The 20435-nt window shown below is 57.7% G+C and overlaps 1 protein-coding gene across 2 annotated transcripts in view; it reads left to right on the forward strand.

Annotated features, from left to right (window-relative positions):
- Positions 1 to 20435, forward strand: part of RASGRF1 (Ras protein specific guanine nucleotide releasing factor 1) — a 93324-nt gene that overhangs the window by 63079 nt on the left and 9810 nt on the right. For both annotated transcript variants that reach the window (XM_041751359.1, XM_041751360.1), the window contains 10 exons: positions 1080 to 1453; positions 3538 to 3663; positions 5018 to 5188; positions 5625 to 5731; positions 6175 to 6287; positions 8337 to 8397; positions 10883 to 10986; positions 12347 to 12431; positions 15131 to 15328; positions 19107 to 19186. In XM_041751359.1, coding sequence (XP_041607293.1) covers positions 1080 to 1453; positions 3538 to 3663; positions 5018 to 5188; positions 5625 to 5731; positions 6175 to 6287; positions 8337 to 8397; positions 10883 to 10986; positions 12347 to 12431; positions 15131 to 15328; positions 19107 to 19186 — 1419 coding nt within the window. The remainder of the gene's footprint in view (positions 1 to 1079; positions 1454 to 3537; positions 3664 to 5017; positions 5189 to 5624; positions 5732 to 6174; positions 6288 to 8336; positions 8398 to 10882; positions 10987 to 12346; positions 12432 to 15130; positions 15329 to 19106; positions 19187 to 20435) is intronic.

Raw genomic sequence — 20435 nt, forward strand, 5'->3', positions numbered from 1 at the left:
AGAGAAGGCCTGTCATCTGCAGAACACAGACCCGGTCCACATGTCTGAGTGTATTATCACATGCGTGTCAGCCGCCTCCAGCCTGGCCCTGCGGCGTGGGCCCCGGTATGAGGAGGTAGGGGCACAACCAGGATTGCTGGGAGACCCTGCCTTCCACCCCTGCCCCAGGCTTGCCCTGAGTCTGGTCGAGCGCCCTGGTGACGGGCAGAGGACTTGGGGTTTGGAGCCGGGCGGTGTCCTGTCTCTGAGCCTCAGCCTCCCCACCCATAAGCACCCTCAGGACCTGTGTGAGGTCGAGGTGGGGCATCCATAGGCTCAGCGTGCCCTGGAAGGCCATGACCCTGCCCAGACCACAAGATGGGACACTTACTTGCACATGCAGACCTGTGGCCACACCATGTCATCACACTGCCCCTTGGCCCTGTGTCCACTCAAACGCACCTGCTCAGAGGATTGGCCCAGATGCCAGGTGTCCCAAGAGTGGCACTTGAAACTGGCCTCGATTCCTAGGGTGTCAAGGACACAACCAGCCAGAGTGGGCAAAGGAAGTGTTTTCCCTGCAACCCTTGCAATCCTAGCAAAACACCAGGGATGTTTCCCAATGAAGTGTCCCCCAAAAGCAATATTGGGAAGTTTCCAACTCAGGGTGCAGCGTATCCACGGAAGGGCTTGCACGATGCAGAATTCAGCAGGGAATCAGGACAAAGTCGTCCTGACCTGGCAGAGGCCAGATCCGAGCTGAGCGAAGGCCCGAGGCCGAGGGGGTCAGGCTCCTCAATTCAAATTAGTGGTTCTGCTCCCAGCAGTGAGGCTGTGCCCCCCACCCAGTAGCACCTGTCTGCTCACAGCTTCTGTTTCCACGAATCATGCCCTGGGGTCTGTTTCTGCAATTGCAGCTTCTCCCAGACGGCTGTTCAAGGAGTGCATCCAGGCGAGCGGTGCCGGGTGGGCATCAGTCACAAGGTGGCCCCCTATGTCCTGCCGCCCCCGGAGCCCCAGCGGACACAGAAAGCCCCCTGGCCTGGGAGGGCAGCCAGGCCCACGCTGACCCTTGGTCTCTGCCTCCGCCCACCCCACAGATCACTAGAGCTCTTATTCGCCAGCGGCCAGAACAACAAGCTTCTGTATGGTGACCCTCCCAAGTCCCCGCGCGCCACACGCAAGTTCTCCTCGCCGCCACCCCTGTCCATCACCAAGACGTCGTCCCCCAGCCGCCGGCGGAAGCTGTCGCTGAACATCCCCATCATCACGGGCGGCAAGGCCCTGGACCTGGCCGCCCTCAGCTGCAGCTCCAACGGCTACACCAGCCTGTACTCGGCCGTGTCCCCTTTCAGCAAGGCCACGCTGGACACCAGCAAGCTCTTCGTATCCAGCAGCTTTGCCAACAAGATTCCAGACGAAGGTGAAACGGCCACTGAGAAGCCCGAAGAGCCCGTGGCTCTCAGCAAGCAGAGTGAGTGGATGTGCGGGCCAAGCCATCCCCTTGGCCCCAGGCCCTGCCAGGCTGCCCCAGGGCAGGAGGGCTTGGGCGTCCCAGCAGATGGTGGTGGCAGGCAGAGTCTGGGCAGGAGGTGGCCACACACGTGCAAGCCCAGCCTGCAGGGACCCCAGGGCATCTGATGAGCGATTCTGTGGTCAGGTGCCTAACAATGCCACTTTGTCGTGCATCCCCCGGGTCTGTCTGTCTGTGGGGCGGGTCCTTGACCTGGCCCCTGGCAGGCCCGGGAGAGAAGAGGCCACCAGACCTAGCTTCTTCACGCTGGGATTCACGATGCGGCCAAGCAACACGACCACGCATGAACGTGGAGATGTCTGATGTACTGTGTTCAAGGGATGTTCAAGGGGCACCAGAGGTGGGCTGGGGACACTGTCTGCAGAGTTAGAGTAGGCTTTCTGGGGTCCCAGGAAATCTAGATTTTCACCAGAAGGAAGGGAGCACAGTGGAGCAGGCAGGACCAGAGCAGGGTAGAGCATGGTGTGATCAGGACAGCCGGCACTCAGTGTGGGGACAGCGCAGAGACCAGGAGGGACTGGCTGCAAACTCCCTACTCTCCGTGCTCCTGACTGTTCCAGAGGGCGTCTCTTTGGATGGTCGGTCCATTCTCTTAGTTCAGCTCAGGACACATCCTGGGCACCCCAGGTGCAGTGTGCATGCATGTGTGTGAATGCATGCACGCACACGTGCACACAGAAGCACACACCCCAGGCCCTGAGGGAGAGGCCTTTGGAATGACATTGAGGTCGGTCAGGATTTCTCCTCTGTGCATCAAGGGGAGGGGAGGCAGGGAGCGCCGCCAACAGGAATGGCTGGGGAGGAAACCCAGTGACCCATGTCCCCTAGTGACATTTCATCATGACACATACAATAAACAGGTGATGTGCGCACCCAAGTTTGTCACCAAGGGAACAGCCCCAAATGCCAACCTGTGGGTGCAAAGGACGGGGTAAACCATATGACCTAAACCCCACCATGAATCCGCGCTTGTCACATTCTGAAATTTCATACGAGACGGTCCTGAAATGTGGTCTCATGCAGGGCTTCTCGGCCAGTGATCAAGGGGCCCGAAAACCTGTGTAATTGTGCACCGAATTGTGTGTGCACGTGTGTGTGCAAACATTCGTTTCTAAAGAGAAGGTGTGTCTGGATCTTAAAACAGTGTAATTTCACTCACTTTCCAGTTGAGGAAACTGAGGATCAGATAGATTAAGAGCTTTGGACCAAGAGCTCACTTTTAACATAACTCGTCCCTTTTTTCCAAAGTGCATAAACCACGAGTCTCCCAAGGTTGGGCAGACTGCAAGTTATCGCCAAAACCAGGACCCTTTTTATAGTGACCAGAGAGGCATGAGACCACAGGGGCAAAGCAGGACTTCCCAGGCAGGGGGCGCAGGTGGTCATCCTAATGAAGATGCTTCACGCACTTGCACACACATGAAACGCACGCACATGCACACGTGCTTGAACATGTACTCCTATTTAGACTGCACATGTGCGCATGCACTTGCATTCACACATGTACACATGCATACACACATGCCCATGCACTCATATTTAGATGTGTACACACACATATGTATGTGTGCACTTGTATTCATGGGCATACACATGCACACGCATTCACATGCACACTGCGCAAACATGTACACACAGGCACACTCATTCACATGCACACATGCACACACACAGTGAGGGGTCTCAGGGCACAGCACCTCACTACTCAGGGTGTGGTCCATGACCTGCCACATGGGTATCCCTGGGGGCACATGAAGGCTGTGCAACCCCCTGGACTCCCAAGTCAGCACCTGCGTCCTGATGAGGTCCCAGATGTGCCCCTTTAGGTCTGAGAAGCCTGGGGAGGAAAAAGCCATCTTGGAGACTCATGGCCCCTGTTGACACAGGCCCCACGGCAAATAAAGCTGTCATGCTGTCATCACAGGTCAATCCCAAACCTGCTGTGATCTGCTTCAATAAATTATAGGCCTGAATGTTTAAACGAATGACTCCTGGAGACGTGGCATATTTCTTCTCTTCCCCAGGCTCAGAAGTCTCCGTGAGGGAAGAGTCCGATAACGATCAAACCCAGAGTGACGACGGGGACACTGAGGCATCCCCAACCAAATCGCCAACGACGCCAAAGTCGGTCAAAAGCAAAAATTCCTCAGGTACAGCCCAGCACTCAGAAGTGACACACAGATTCTCAGAGGACGCGGGAGGCCCAGGCCAGGGAGGGCAGCAAGTCACGCTGAGCACAGGCTGGTGGGCGTCCCCATCGCGAGACCAGTGACCCTGAGTGCAGGGCCACTGCCATGAGTCACAGCCCGAGGGCAACGGCGGGGCCCAGGCATTAGCTGCCCCTCTGTAGCCTAGTCACCCCAACCCTAGACCGGATGGTGCCACCAATGCAGGAGGGCAGGAGGTTCATGGGGAACCGGGCTCAGGTATTTGCTGAGCCCTGGGCTGGGTCCATCCGTGGTCGGGCAGCTCCGTGGAGCAGGCCAGGTGGTTTCTGGTTATGGAACGAAGAAGGACACTGACACCTGCCTCATGATGCTGAGGCATCTGGGGTCCCCTCGCAGTGGCTCCCAGTGCCCAGGCAGGGCAGGCACTCTGGCTCACCTCCCGGGTGGCCCTTCCTGCCTCCAGCCCGCGGACCAGGTACAGCCAGAGTCCCAAATCCCCAGGCTGTCCAGGCCTTCCAGGGAGACCCCATGAGTCCCAGGGCCGCCCAATCGTGGGCGCCAAGTATCAGAAATAAGTTCTGAGTTTTCAAAATAAATCCCTTGCCTGCTACAGCGTAAGTGCTGTTACTTCATCCTGAGTGTGGAATTCCGTCCAGAGACTTACAAGATGACAGGATAGGTTTCCAGAGGCAGGTTCTCCAGCTCTGACTGCTGAAAACGAAGTGTTATTTAGCACGGACGACCCATGGCGGGCGTGTAGCATTTCACGCAACACTAATACACGTCTGTAACCTTGACACCCTCTGAGGTAGGTGTTAACGTCCCCGTTGCCCAGAGGCGCAGAGAAGGTAACTAGTTCACCCGAGGCCACACAGCTTGCTGGGGCGGGCAGCGCCTGGAGGGCAGGGCCCAGCCCACCCCTGGGCCCAGGAACCCATCAGTGGGAATTACTGACGCGGGACACTGGACATTCATTCGCAGTAGGCGGAGAGCGTAAGGGATCACACGATGCCGTCCGCAGGCAGCCAGGCCCCCCAGAGCACAGGGGTAAAAGAACAGAAGAGGTGGACGGGGCAGCAGGCTGGGGACTTCCTGTGGACCAGCAGCAGCTCAGCAGAGAAGGGGGGCTTTCCCTGCCCCGAGACCACCCTGGGGGTGGCACACCCCCTCCAGGCCCTGAGCAGGGGAGCGGCCCCACCTCCGCCTGCTAAGCCCTTGGCAGGGGGGGCAGTGAAGACAGGCTGTCCCCTTGAGGCTGCTCCGGAGGGAACCCCTGGTTTCTAAGAGCCACAGGTGGGACCAGAGAGCCTGAGGGTCACTTTCATTCCCTGCGCAGAGTTCCCCCTCTTCTCCTACAACAACGGGGTGGTCATGACCTCATGTCGGGAGCTGGACAACACGCGCAGCGCCCTGTCCGCGGCCTCTGCCTTTGCCATAGCCACGGCGGGAGCCAACGAGGGCACCCCGAACAAAGAGAAGTACCGGAGGATGTCCCTGGCCAGCACAGGTACACGGGAGGGGTCCGCTCATGGCCCTGTCCGGGCTCAGCCCAGCTGCACTCGGCAGCGACGGGCACCTGTCCCGTCTGGGTGCCCGGGGTTCACTGCTCCCACCTTGAGCAGTGCCGACACCCCACCAGCCTGCTTACTCAGTAAAGCCCCCAGCCCGCAGCACCCACCTCTGCACGGCACTGGTCCTGTGGTGGGGTGCAGCGGGGGCCCCAGGACCAGAGCTTCCAGTGGTGGAGGCGGAGGCAGGTGCACTGCATCCAGAGAGGCCATGGCCTCCATCCTCACCACTCACCCCCTGAGGCTGGTGGCTGGGTGTCTTCCTGCCCCTGCCCGGTGCCACCCACCCCCAGCCACGGCCACAGCCCTGTGTACCCCAACGAGAGCCGAGCTTGGCTTCTTGCCCTCATGTCCCCCCAACCCCTGTGCCACCAGGGTTTCCCCCTGACCAGAGGAACGGGGACAAGGAGTTCGTGATCCGCAGAGCGGCCACCAACCGTGTCCTGAACGTGCTCCGCCACTGGGTCTCCAAACACTCACAGGTGGGTGGGAGGCCCCAGCACCAGCGCCCCCCCGCCCCCGCCCCGGGAGCCTTTGCCTGGACAACAAGCAGGATAAGCAGGACATCAGGGCAGCAGAGGGAAAGGCCCAGGCCAGCCATCCAGCACTCCCAAAAGGGGCTGCCCCAGGGCCTCACTGGGGACATCCCAGGGGACAGGAGCCTGTGTCCCTCCCTCCAGCTCTGTCTGCGCCCCCAGGGCGCTGGCCTTGGGGCACAGCCAGCCAGGGATGACCCTTACCCTCACCCAGGGTGTTACCCCTGAGGGTCTTTAGGCCCCCCTGGTGCCTGGCTGCGCAACCAGGGAAAAGGAAGACAAGGCAGCCAGCCTCCGTGGGCAGAAACAAACTCCAGCCTCCACGTATGGCTGGACAGGGACCAGGCAGCCAGGGCGCAGTGACCAGAGCCACCATGTCTTCCCCGCAGGACTTTGAGACCAATGACGAGCTGCGATGCAAGGTGATCAGCTTCCTGGAGGAGGTCATGCACGACCCAGAGCTGCTGACCCAGGAGAGGAAGGCTGCGGCCAACATTATCAGGTGGGGGCACCTGGCTGAGCTCAGCAGGAGGCCCAGGGGGGCAGAGAGGGGGTGGGGGTCAGGCTCTGCCTCCACGGGCAGGCAGCGGGGAAGAGCCCTTCCCACAGGCTGGCTTCAGGCAGGTATGTGGGGGGAGGAGACCCTAGTGGCAGGGGTGGGGAGGGCGTGCACCCCGCTTCTGCAGATGCCCCCCCAGCAGCTGGGCCATGTGTCCTTCCTCCCTCCCCCAACCTGATCTCCTTGAGGGGGAGCCTGGTCTCCTCTCCGTTTACAGCCACCAGCTCCCGTCCACACCACCCTCTGTGGCAGCTGCTGGCGCCCAGGCTGTCCAATCTCAGGGTCAGAGGGAATGTAAAGTTCAGCTTCTCGGCCATATAAGCCACGCGGCGCCAGCAGCTGTACTCGCGGTCTGACCCGGGCAGGTCCCCTCCCTCGGCCTCCATTTTCTGCCCCATAAAATGGGTGAGTAACACCTGTCCAAGAGCCGTGGTGAGGCAGGGGTGAGGTCAGCTGCAGTGTTTGCAGCTCAGCTTGGGGCTGTCGGGCACAGGGCCGCTGTCCCCCCACCACTGTCACTTGGCTGACCTGGACCGTCCCCCCAAGCCTTGCCTGGGTGCCGGGGCTCAGGGTCAGGCTCATTCTCCCTGCTTCTAGCCCCCCACCCATAGGCACCCTTTGTGACCCAGACTGGCAACCACCTCCTGCCCGGAGTTGGAGTCTCCAGCCTTCCTCCACCTGGACGTCCACCTTGCTTCCCACAGCGCCGGCTCGGGCCCATCAGCCCCTGGGCTCAGAGTCCACGGGGCCTTTCAGGCTCCCCTCACCTTCAGCACCCACGGCCCCCACACATGCATCCACACCCACATACCAGCAACACAAACACATGCACATGCACCTGGTCGCACGCATACACACAGCTGCACATATGCACACACACACAGATACACACCTGAAACATGCACATACCCCTGCACACATGCACACACAGTCGCACACATACATGCACACATGCAAATAACACATGCACACACGCACTTGCACACATACACCCATACACCCGCACACAAACGCAGCCACGCGTGCGTACACACATACACACACCCAGCCTCACACACACAGCCGGCCCCCAGGGTCGTATCCCTCCCTCAGGAGTGCACAGAGCCCCAGGCCCCACTGACCAGGCCCCTCAGCTCGGGAGCTTGATCTGGACGCTGCCTCTGGTGCCGTGAAGAGCACAACCTGGTATCGGGTGGCCCTGCTTGGAACGACATGCACACCGTAGCCAGCTGTGGCACCCTGGGCCAGATGTTCTCTGTGTGACCATCACCTCGCCATAAGTTTAACTAAAAGTGCCATCTGCAGGGTGGACATCCAGGGGTTTGTGTCTGTCCACCCAGGCCCTGCGGGCCCCAGGCCGCATCCTCTGCCCCAGGGGTCATGCTGCTGTCACATCAGGGATGAAGCACTGTGGCCGACTCAGAGTCCAACCTCACTCCCCACCACAGCCTGGTGTGCACCCTGCACCCCCAAGCCACGCCACCTCCTTCCCCACACACACAGGCCACCTCTGGGCCTCCCCACCTCCTCTGTTTCTCCATGTCTGGAAGGCTCCGCAGAACTCCTGCCCACTCTGCCGTCCAGGCCTGGGGTTCCTTCTTCTTCCTTCTGTCGTTCCACACACATGTCAGAGCAGCGGCCACAGGACCACCCGTGCTGCTGCCCGAGCACCAGGTGTGGACAGACCAGAAATCAGCCTGCCCTCAGGGGCTCCTGGCCTGGGGTGGGGGGGTGTAGCAGGAGCCAAGTGTGCACACTGCCTCCCCAAAAGCCTGGAGACGAGGGCTTGAGGGAGTCCCAGGAGGAGGCCTCGCCCAGCCAGGAGGGCCAGGGAGCTGATCCCGATGGTCAGACCGTCAGGGAGACGTCCGTGGGGCAGCCCGCGGGAGCCTGCCACGTGCTTGATGGCTCCAGTGGGCACGGGGAGGGGGACCGCCGAGCTGAGGCCAGGTTCAGACTGCACATGGCTCACCGTGCCATCTCGCCCCCTAGGACTCTGACCCAGGAGGACCCAGGGGACAACCAGATCACACTGGAGGAGATCACGCAGATGGTGAGCCAGGCCTCCCAGGGCCCCAAAATCACTCCTCAGGCCGCTGACCAGGCAGGCCCCTCCCATATGGGTTCCCTGGGGCAGCCGGAACAGAGCAGCAGGAATGTGTCCGGTCCTGGTCCTGGAGGCCCGGCATTCGAAGTAAGGTGTTGGTGGAGCCGTGCTCCCCTGGCCACCTCAGGGGATGGGCCTTCCTGCCTCTTTTAGCTTCCGGTAGCCTCAGGCAGTCCTGGGCTGTGGCTGTGAATCTCTGATCTCCGTTTCCCTGTTCTGGGCCATCCTCACCGCTGCACATCTCTGCATCACCTCCCCCATGCACGTCTGCCCCTGTGTCCCCCTCATCATACAGACACCAGTGCCTCTGGAGTGGGGCCCGCCCCATGGACCCCACGTTAACCTGGGCATATCTACAAACACCCTATTTACAAACATGGTGACATTCCCAGAAACCAGGGACTCAGACTTCAGCGCGTCTTTTTGGGAGGGAGGGACTTCAACCCGTTACACCCCTGCCTCTCTTTTCCTCATCCTCAGCCCTCTGCCCACGGCTCTCATCCCCCCCACCTCCCCTCCACTCCTGCCCACTCCCCTCCCCTCCCCTGGAGCCGGGTCTCCGGATAGGGCATATGTGAGGCCACGCACAGGGGAACACGTGCCTACATCATTGGATCATGGGGCCCACATCCTGCCCTCTGAGTGCTGGTGGCCCATTCACATGCAGACACCACACTGACCCTTGGGGCAGGACGCTGGCTCCTTCCTGGGGCCTCCCCGCAGGGGAGCAGTTTCCCAACAGGCTAACTGGAATGTTTAGCCCTTGGGAGCAGGAGAGCCCCTTGTTCCCTGGCAAACATCCTGAAGCTCTTGCAGAACAAAGCACCGCAGGAGCTACCCTCAGCCCTGACTTGTTCCCAGGGCCCCAAGCCTGTGGGGCACATCCTGTGCAGAGGAGGCCCTAGAGGCCTCACCAGAGAGCCCAAGGGCCAAGGGCTTCTCATGGGAAGACCTGGACAGGCCCCGAGATAGGTGGGAGCAGGCATGCTTCATTCTCTCTTCCAGGGTCGCCTTGTCTCCGGGGGGAGTGGGGGGAGCAGGGTCACCTGCTCCTGGCCAGGCCTCTCCCCAGCCCGGGCCAGCTGCTGGTCCTCAGGCCTTCAGTCCAGCCATCCCGAGCCCGGGAGAGTGGGCTGTGCTGCTCACCTCCTGCGGGGGCTCCCTCCCCATGAGAGTCCTTACCCCCAATCACAGTGGCCTGCTTGGCACCTGCTGCTCCTGCCCCCGTGTCCCCACCACCTTCTGAGAACTTGTCCCTCCCCGATGCCATCACATCCCTGTAGTCCTACATGAAGGCCTCTGGCCCGGGGTCAGCATGCCCAGGACCGTGGACACCCCAGTGCACACACTCACAGGCTGCAGTGAGAGGTCCTTCCTCTGCTTCCCTACATTCTGTCCCTGCCTGTCCTGTGGCTGAAGCTTCCTGGAGCAGGGACTGTGTTCTCTGCTGCTTCCATGTCCAGTGTCTGGCCAGGACCTGCGAGCAGCCCTTTGTGGCTATTTGTTGAAGAAGGGGGGAGGGGGGGCAAGAAGTCTAGGAGGTGGGCTTGCCCCCTCGATATGGGGTGGACCCTGTTCCCTTGTGATCAGGGCAGCTTTGGGGGAGCTCAGCCCAGCCCCTGGGGCCTCTGGGCAGGACAGCTGGCCCCTCTGTGCCCTGTGGCCCCGCTGGAGGCCAAGGGTTGAGCCTCGCTCCTGACTCCTCCCTTGTGAACACAGGCCCCTCCCCCATGGACACAGGTCTTTCCCTTGTGGGCAAGGCTCCTCCCTCATGGACACAGGCCCCTCCCCTGAGGACACAGACCCCTCCCCCATGGACACAGGCCCCACCCCTATAGATACAGGCCCCTCCCCCAGGGACACAGACCCCTCCCCTGTGGAAGCAGGCCCCTATCCTGTGGACACAGACCCCTCCCCCATATAGATACAGGCTTCTCCCCCATGGACACAGGCCCCTCCTCTGTAGATACAGGCCCCTCTCTTGTAGGGGACATGACCAGAGACATGGAAACTCCAAGACAAAGGCCAGACAGCCATTTTCTGGGTGCCCCAGGGGGATCACATCTGTGAATTCATACCTGATGATGAGTTTTAAAAGGAAATGTGGAGGCAGCTACCAATGCAGACAGAACCTATAGGGAGGGACAGGTCACTGGGAGCCTGGGAGTCCTAGCCGGGACTCCCTCACATTTCCAGCCGAGTGACGTGGGCCAGTAGGGTCCTCTGGGAGCCTCTGTTGTCTCATTCCTGAGCCAGGGAAGGTAGCCTCCTGCGAGCTGGCTCGGGGAGCACAGGCTTGCACTGCTCAGGGCACAGCAGATCGTCCCTTCCCTCAGTGCCCTCCCCCAGCCCCCAGAACCTAAGCCAAGATTACAGCAGAGAAGCTGCCAGAAATCCAGGAGGGCCTAATTCAGGACTTAACTCCCCTCAGGCCGAAGGCGTGAAGGCAGAGCCCTTTGAAAACCACTCGGCCCTGGAGATAGCGGAGCAGCTGACCCTGCTGGACCACCTGGTCTTCAAGAAGATCCCTTACGAGTGAGTGGGTGCGGGCACCAGGCCCTCCCCTTGCCACCTCTCCCCCCACCAGGGACCTGCCTTGATGCATCCCTGGAAGGTGCTAGGCTTCCACAGCCACCTGACTTCTCTGCAGGGGAACAGAAATGTGCGTGTGGGCAGGGATACAGGAGGATCCTCCGTCCTGACCTCACGTTCTGCACACACGCATGCACGCACACGCACACGCATACATGCACACTCTGTAAGTATTCCAGAAGCATCTCCAACTCGGTGCTCCTACTCCAGGGCTCTAGAACAGGAGTGTTTATGCAGAAATGAGTGAGTGTGTACATGTGCACACACGTGCACCTCAGGAACAGAGTGAGGGCACAGCTCTGGAGTTTGAAGAAGCCCCGAGGCCTGGCATTGCCTTGGTCACCCCCAGGTACTTGCAGTAGTCCCGCTGTTTAAATGAGCGCCTACCCCTCCTTCAGCTAACAGCGCAAATGGTGTTCATACACGGCATCGTCACAAGGACACGGCTCTCCCCAGCAGGGCACAAAGCCTGGGGTGGTGTTCAGGATCCACGTTTATGTGTAAAGCCGAGGTAAACCTCCTCGTAACTGTTTTTGTGAGCTTCTGACAACTGTCCGAGAACAGCTTCCCCAAATTGGGATCTCCAGATCTGAGGCCCTGAATCACTATAGGGCTTTTGGTGTGTCTGCTCTCCCAAAGGCAGTGCCCCCGAAACTCCCGATGGCTGTCCCCGGCATGGAGGGTGTGGGCATTCCAGGCACCTGCTGGATCTCTGGGGAAAGGCTGGCTCGTTCCTGATGGGCTCCCCTGGGAGGAGAAGCGGAGTCTCACACATGTTCCCCCCAAGTCCTGCCCACAGCAGTCCACCGGGGTCCCTCACCGTCCCTGCCAACACAGCTTCCCTGGGAGGCTCACATGGCTGTGGGCTGCCCACACAGTCCTCGTCGCCAGAACACACAGCTGGCTGGCTCATAGGCGCCTCACCCCTCTGGCCTTGTCTGCAGACCAGTGTCTGCACAGTGAGTCTGAGGTGCCGGGTGTCCCTGTCAGGAGCGAGATCCAGAACAGGACCTGCTGGAACTTTGCACTCCACAGCAGCTGACACGCCTCCCCACAGAGTCTGTCATCTTGGCCTGGCAGCAGCCCTGTGGGGAAAGTGTGATCTTTGTTCCCATCTCACAGATGAGGCCACTGAGGCCCTGAGCTGGTACAAGCAGAGCTGGCCACATGACCAGGGTCCCTTCCTCTTGGGGGCTCCGCAGAACCTACTCCCCGAGATGTGAAAGCCTTCCAGAAAGCAGAGAAGTCAAGGCATGGAAGGGAGGGAGGCCGAGCTCATGCACCCTGGGTTCACTTCCCGCAGGGAGTTCTTTGGGCAAGGCTGGATGAAAGTGGAGAAGAACGAGCGGACGCCCTACATCATGAAAACCACCAAGCATTTCAATGACGTGAGTACGGAGATGGCAGGGGGCTGGGGCCGGGCGGGGGGGTGGCCTGGGGGGGGTGGCGTGCCTCCCTCTCCGGGTTCTTCATCGCTGGACCCTGTGATGAAGGCTGTGAGCCCACACTAGACACAGGGAGACCGAAGCTCCTCGGGCCGACGCCTGGGGTCTCCTGGCCATGCCTTCCTCCGCTGCCCACCCCCGTGGCTTGAGGACCACCTGTCCCAGCAGCCTCCGCATGGCCATCCGGGTTGCGGCCCCTGCAAGCACAGGGCCGCTCCCAGCCTCTCTGGAACCTCGAGGGCACCCTGAGGGGGTCATCCACTGGGGGGAAGACCTTTGATAGCTGCAAGCAGGGAGCACATGACTCCACTTGTCTGACTGCCCAGCCGGGGCTCCCTGGCAAACACCCCGCATTGGGGAGGGTCCTGGGCAGCCAGGAGGAAAAGCAGGAGACCCCTCCCCCCCATTCCCCCCAAACCCCCCTCTCCCCCACCCACTCCACCCCTGCCCAGCCCTGCACTGCAGCTCAGGGGAGGAGCCCTATAGGGAACCCGGCAGCAGAACAGCAGGAGCAAATCTGTGTCGGGCTAGAGGGAGTAAGTGGGACAGGTAGGCAGGTCCTGGAAACACCATCCCTTGCCCTCCCCACCCCAGTGCGTGCCCAGGACCCAGGCGAGCCAAGGGCGAGGCCACAAAGTGAGTACTTGCTGCCTGTTTGCCACATGCCGGGCACTGTGCTGTGGGCTTCGTCATCACCGTCTCATTCCCACTTTATGACTGGCTAAATTTCATCCCCAACGTTACATAGCAGGACAGCCTGCTTTGAACCTACGCAGTCCACCTCCGAGGGCTGCCCTCGTCACCACCTGGCATCTGGCCATCTCTCTTAAAATCCACCATTCCTGGCAGACACAGTGTGTGCCTCCCTGATGGAGATGTCCCAGCCTGACTAACTGTTTCTAGATCTTTCTCCGGCCCTTTGCTGTAATTTCTTTGCCTCATTGAGTGGTACTGACTGGGTTCTGCAGCATTAGGGCTTCTTAGGACAGGGAGCTGGAGGCACCAAGGTGCCCAGGTGCACCCCCCTGCCCATGCCCACCCCTGCTGCCCACACCCTCCCCCTGCTCCCCTCGTACACCACCCCTGCCCGCACCCACACCCTCCCCTCTGCCCACATGCACCTCCTCTGCCTGCAGCCCCTTACAACGGAGCTGAGTGGAAATGTTGGTAGTGAATCTCAGGGGTGGTTCCACGGTGCTTCTCATATCTCCCTGTTTGGGACAATGTTTGTTTCTTTATCAGGTTAAAGGAATTATTTTCCTTGTTTGTTAATGGCATTTACCATAGGAATTTTATCTTTTCTCCCCACCGCAAGTATTGAGATGGACCTACAGTTTACTCCCTTTAATCTGCTGATGTGGTAAATGCCAATTTTTCTCTAACAGTCACACACCCTCTCATTCCAGAAACAAACTAACGTGGTCATGGTATAGTAAACGGGGGTGTGATTTTCCTTCTTGTGTTGTCCATATCTGGGTTTGGTATCAAGATTTTACTCCCTTCATAGAATAAGTTGTAAGATACTCTTTTTTTCTCTATGTTCTGGAAGACTCCACTGAGCTACTCCTTTAAAAAAAAATCATATAACTTACATGTAAAACTGGTTTTGGGTTCAGTGTTTCTTATGGAAAAGAAAAACCTTTATCACTTCAATGTAATTAAGAGTTACAATATGGTACTGTTTTGTGTTATCATTTCTTCCTGATTCTTTTCAATTCTCTTCGGTGTTTTCCATTCTTAAATACTTTTATGATCCATTCTTTTGATGTACACCCTGCAGAAATTATTTCTGAGAAGATTTCTTGGCAGTTAAGCCCTACAGTTTTTATTCATCTATGAATGTCATTTTATTACCTTAACTTTTTTATAACAAGTAGTCTTTTCCAACTTTTTCTTAGTAATCATAGATTCATAGGAAATTGCAAAGAAAAGCACAGGGCGACCTCGACCTAGCTCTTCCCACTGCCCCAGCTCCACACAGTCCTAGTTCCATGATGCTTTGGTCCCACCCACCCACCCCCAGCTTCCTGGCTGCCCCCCATTCCACCCACATTTGATGTGTGTGTCTGTATGTGCCTGTCTGCTGGGGGCACATTATATGTGAGACCAGGATGCCACAAAGTATAGGGTCCTCTCCAAGCCCAGTGGTGTGGACTGTGGCAGAGCTTGGCTTTTCTTTATTCTTCTAGATGAATCATGGAATTACTTCATTAGGTTCTCAAGAAAGCTCCCATTGCATGCTTATTGGATTGCACTAAAGCCACATATTAGTTTTTTGGCATATTTATATTCCCATTTGGGAATTTGATCTTTTTCTTCATAATTTAAATGTTTAAAACCTGTGGTAATTTTTTTTTCCCATAGCATCTTCCAATGTTCACATCAGTTTAGGTTCCTAGGTAATTTACACATGACCTTTCCTCATGGTATTTTCTTGTCGGTATTGCCAATTCATAGGAAAACTTCTCATTTTCATATCTTGAGTCTTTAACCAATCACCCTAATGTTAATTGTTCTGCTAATGAGCATCATCTTGGGATTTTCAAACAGGCAATCATATCATCTGTAAATAATGGTGATTTATCATCTTTGCAATACTTATGCCTCTTTTTCTTTTCTTGTCTTTTTGCATGGGCTTAAAGATCAGTAACTTGATTGCTTCAGAAATCATCCGCAATGAAGACATCAATGCAAGAGTGAGCGCCATCGAGAAGTGGGTGGCGGTGGCTGACATATGCCGCTGCTTACACAACTATAATGCTGTGCTGGAAATCACCTCATCCATGAACCGGAGCGCAATATTCCGGCTGAAAAAGACGTGGCTCAAAGTCTCTAAGCAGGTGCGGGTGGGAAGCTGGCACCATTGCCTGCCTGGGGCTGGGCTGGGCTGGGCTGGGCTGAGATTCCAGAGTACTGGCCTCTGGACATCCCTAAGTGGGCAGAGGACAGGGTGAGGGCCAACATTCCCAGTAAAACCCCTTCTCCCATATCACCTGAGACCAGGTATTGGGCCCACAAATGTGGCACTGGGACCCACAGGACTTAAATTCCCACTTGAATAATTAATACTCCAAAGCAGGAAGCGTTAAGACAGTGATTATTGGTCCCAATGCTCTTCTCCTTGAGTTGGGACAAAAAAGTGGTAGCTTCATGCAGACACCAGCCCAGATCTGCAGGGTTGTTGAGACAGTGGCGGGATGATCTCACAAGTTCCTTCCCGGGATTCTAATTTCACCACCCCTTCTGGCCACCAAGGATAGTTGATGATCTCAAATGTGGGTTTGATCTTTATTCATTCAGAATGTGATTCTGAAAAGTGGATTCTTCCTTGGGAATAAAGTTCCCCGCACAGTAGTCATGAGGGGGCATCTCTCCTAAGAGGAGCACACAGTGGGGCCATTGGGCCACCTCCCTGATGCATGTGTCAGGTGCCCCAACCCCAGCCTGCATGTGTGCAGGAGGCTGGATGGACGCCATCAAAGGACAGAATAAGTTTGATGACAGTGTCTGTGGTCCCACAGCTGGTGGGCTCTGTGGGGTCCAGGGTCTCCAGGGGTCCTGTCTCATCTAGACTGCTCTGGATTTGCATACCGAGTCCCCCTCAACGTTCTCTTTATTACCTGCCCTCCTACCATCCTCTTGCCAATGGCAGGTCACAATTCTGCACCCCCAGGCAGGCAGCACGTCCATGAATTCCTCTTCCATAGATAAGCAACCAAACCCGGCAAGCCCTGGGACACTGCCCTTCACCACATCTGTTCACTCTGGCCCAGATGGCAGCAGACTGCAGCATGCTGTAGGGATGGCCCTGCTCCCAGCAAGCTTGGGCTTCTTGCTCTTACACACAAACGTGCCAGGGCATGGATAGGGGACGGTGCCCCTTGTCAGGGCTCCTGGAAAGAACAGAGGCTGGAGCTCTGGGGCTCAGGTCTGTGGGCACATCTGGCCACACATGGTGCTGTGAACTCCAGAGGCCAGGGGCTGAGCTGGATGCTGTGGAACCCCCAGGTCATCCAGGCTAACTTGACCTGCCAGGGCTCAGGCAGGGCTGTCCGTGGAGTCTGAGGGCCCATTCCAGGTCCACATCTTTCTTCTCCTGCCCCCAGACCAGCCACACTTCCCACCACTGGGGGTGCTCTGTAACTCTCTTGTTCTCCAGCATCACCCATGGTGCGGAGTTGGGAGGGAACCAGCTTGACTAGCCTGAAGTCTTCTGTTCTCTCTGGAGAGTGCAAATAGGGGGCAGAGGTGAGGCCTGGCCTGCATTCTCAGATGTCATTTAGGACCTGGGGCCACCAATCAGAGATGCCTCGGAAAGCACAGGCAGGCCTGCATGCTCTGTGGCCGGCTGGGCCGGGCCGGCTGCTCCCAGCCCTTCAGCCAGGCGCTGGGCATCTGCGCATCTACACGGTGCTCAGCCCACACCAGCCAGGGACTGGGCGCTGCCCCTCCACAGGTGTCCCATGAGATACTTGAGACCTACCAGAATGGCTCTGTTTCTACCTGGAACATAGCCCCGGCAGCTGCTTGAATGGCCAAAGCTGAAAAGTATTGTGTCCGAGCCCAGGCAGGCCTGTGCAGGAGCCAAGCAGTCAGGTGGGGCCTGCTGGCTCTGTTTCCCTGTTCTTCCCCATCTCCTTTGAAAGGGGGACACCCTCCAGGAAGAATCAGAGGTGGCCCTCCACCGGCTGGTGCAGATGGCTTACGGGTCTGTGTGTCGCCTCCCTGGAGGATGGTTGCATTTTAGTAGAAGCAGAAGTCTCTCTTAGGCTGGCAGTCCTCTGCGGCCTCTCTGGGCGGGAGCGGCCTTGGCCATCAAGTGTTCTGTTCTTGGATGGGACGGGATGACCTGCAGGGCGCTCTGTCATCATCTTTGTCCTCAATACCACTTACAAGGCAGGCTCCCTGCTTGGTCTCTGGTTTCAGTGACCAATTCCGAGGGCCCCTTATTTCTCTGCCCACCAGCAGAGATGCCCAAGACCCCAGGGGCTTGTATCCCCTTGGGCACAAAAGGGATGGACACCTCTGTTCCCACCAGGAGATACTTGAGCTGCTTCAAGTTGGAACTCACTTCTTTAAGCAGCGGCTGGGAAAATCCTGTGGCCTCTCAGGCTTCACACCTCCTCCCCGGACAAAGCGCCACCCCAGAGGAGCACAGATGGGGAAGGAATCAAAGAATGCCCATCTCAGAGCCACAGATTGGGGCCAAATGTATACCAAAACTCCACACAAATGAGAATGTCGTCCTAGGTTCTCATGACCACGGCAGGGTGATATTTCCTCCGCGGGCTTCCTGAGCTAGCATCTGTGTGGCCCAGTCCTAGGATATCTGAATGATCATTGCCTTAGGGAATACCTGGGCCTTCACTCCCATTTTCTTTCTTTTTTTTTTTTTCACTCCCATTTTCTGACTGTGAAAGTGGAGGCCCAGCAATGTGAGAGGAGTGGTGTCTTGCCCGTGGGCTCACAGAGGCTGCTTGCCACTCCCGCCAAGGCCCAGGTCCAGGACTCTCAGCCTCCATCTGGCCTCAGGCCTCAGGTCATTCCTCCACAGGCAGGTGGGAGAGAGCGGCGAGGGGCAGCACCTCAGGACAGTTAGCCAAGGGCAGCCATCTCGGGGGAAGCAGGACCCCGTGTCCTTGGCTGGGTGCCCCTTTCACTAGCTCCAGAACGCATGTGTGCTTTGAGCCGGGCTCGTCCAAACTGGGTGCTGACGCTTCTCGTCAGGAAGAGAGTGACCTGCACGGTGTGCTCGGCCGGCAGGTCCCCTCGAAGAGTCACACAGTCTCTTCTCCCGTCACCATGAACACTCTGAGTCGTTTTCTGTGGTCAGATCTCTCAGAGGGACTCTGGCCCAGAGCTTAGGGGTGCTCTCGGCCCAATGGCCGTGTCCCCTCCACGTGCGGGCACACAGCTGGCCTCTAGTGCTGTTTCTCAGCCACCGTCTGGACTTTGGGGACAGGAACTGGAAAGCAGGGCTCACCGTCCACCTCAGTGATGCATACATGAGGGAACCAGGGCCACCGAGGCACAGGGGTTCCCCCCGCCCGTGCAGAGCCAGGCCCAGGGCAGCCCCCAGGGACACACACCTGCTCAGAAAGATGCCAGTGTCCAGCCTGCCATGCAGCAGACGGGACCCTCGGCCCGGCCCTGCTCTTCCCCCTCGTGGCCTGTCCTCCTGGAGCATCAGCTCACCTGCATCTTCTTTCTTGATTCCTACATTTGCGGGGATCCTGGGATACACAGGTGAAGGTGGGTCCCTCGGCCACACCCCTGGGTTCAGGGCACAGGAAGGGCTCAACTCTGGAGGGGCTCCTTGCATGTGGCCAGCCCCACCCCCGCCCCCTTGGTGTCAGGGTGAGGGGTGTTTCCAGGGCCCAGAATCACCCCACGTCTGTTTCTGAAGGGTGTGTGCATGGTCACAGGCCCCCAAAACAAGGGCCTGTGTCTGCCTCTTCAGGAGGTGGGGGGTGAGGTTCCAGACCCTGGAGGTCCCCAAAAACGCCCACCTTCAGAATGGAGGTGGTTCTGGAGCCCCAGGCAGCCTGTGGAGTGTGGGCCGGTGCCTCGGGCCGCGGTGCGTGCCGTGGGTTAGTAAATGCTTCTGATTCTTTCTAGACAAAAGCTTTGATTGATAAGCTCCAAAAGCTTGTATCATCAGAGGGCAGATTTAAGAATCTGAGAGAAGCTCTGAAAAAGTAAGTGTGTGTCATTTTGTCACCCCACTGTTTAAATCGTAGAACCACATTGCAGAGGCATTCACGGGCCGCATCCGGCTGGAGCAGGTCTGTCTGTCTGTCTGTCCGTCCGTCAACCTGCGAGACCCCTAGGTACCCCCGACCTCCAGGGGGGGTCAGCTTTGTCCTCTATGACCGCCAGAGAAACCCCAGAGTCTCGGTGACATTTCCCGAGAGAGAGAAAGAGAGAAAGGGAGAAGTTCACTGGTGTCCAGTGGGTCCAACAGCTGTGATGCCAGATGCCCCTCCTCTGACCCGCACATTCTCCCCACATTTCAGTATTTCTGACATCAGGATGTGCCTTAAAGTCAATGTGTTTATTTAATGATATTGTATTTCCTTTCTCAACTGAGAATTAGTCCTCAAAACAAGAGCACATTGTACAGAAAATGGCATCTTGGAAGCAAAGAAAGGCAATTTTTTTTTTTTTAATGTTTCTATCAGAGAAGATGGTCTAGACCCCAGTGAGTGTAAATTCTAAACTTCTCAGCTGGCCACCCGGACTCACCAGTCTGTGGGGTGAAGGAACCCAGGAACAGTTCCAGCTGTTCAACTTTTTCTTTCTTTATTTACTAATTTACTTATTTATTTATGATAGTCACACAGAGAGAGAGAGAGAGAGAGGCAGAGACATAAGCAGGCTCCATGCACCGAGAGCCCGACGTGGGACTCGATCCCTGGTCTCCAGGATCGCGCCCTGGGCCAACTGCCGGCGCCAAACCGCTGCGCCACCCAGGGATCCCAGAAAGGCAATTTTTGCAACAGTTGCACCCTACCGTTTGCAGAGCTCCACTAGCCACACCCTACTGTTTGCAGAGCTCTGGTAGCCACACCCCACTGTTTACAGAGCTCCCTTAGCCACACCCTCCTGTTTGTAGAACTCCCCTAGCCCCCCTGTTTGCAGAGCTCCCTAGCCACACCCTACTGTTTGCAGAGCTCCCCTAGCCACACCCCACTGTTTGCAGACCTCCCCTAGCTGTACCCCACTGTTTACAGACCTCCCCTAGCCACAGTGCTGTACCCACATCAACCTGCCTATCATTTGCAGAGCCTCCCAGCCTCAGCCCTCTTGTCACTAGACCAGGATCATCCTGCAATGGGGCCTGTCTTGTCTTATAGGATGTTTAGCAGCATCCCCAGCCTCCACTCATGAGATGCTAGTGCTCCTTCCCCAGATTCTGACAACCAGAGCTGTCTCCAGACGTCCTGG

The sequence above is a fragment of the Vulpes lagopus genome, chromosome 4, assembly GCF_018345385.1.
Source record: "Vulpes lagopus strain Blue_001 chromosome 4, ASM1834538v1, whole genome shotgun sequence".
Lineage (NCBI taxonomy): Eukaryota > Metazoa > Chordata > Mammalia > Carnivora > Canidae > Vulpes > Vulpes lagopus.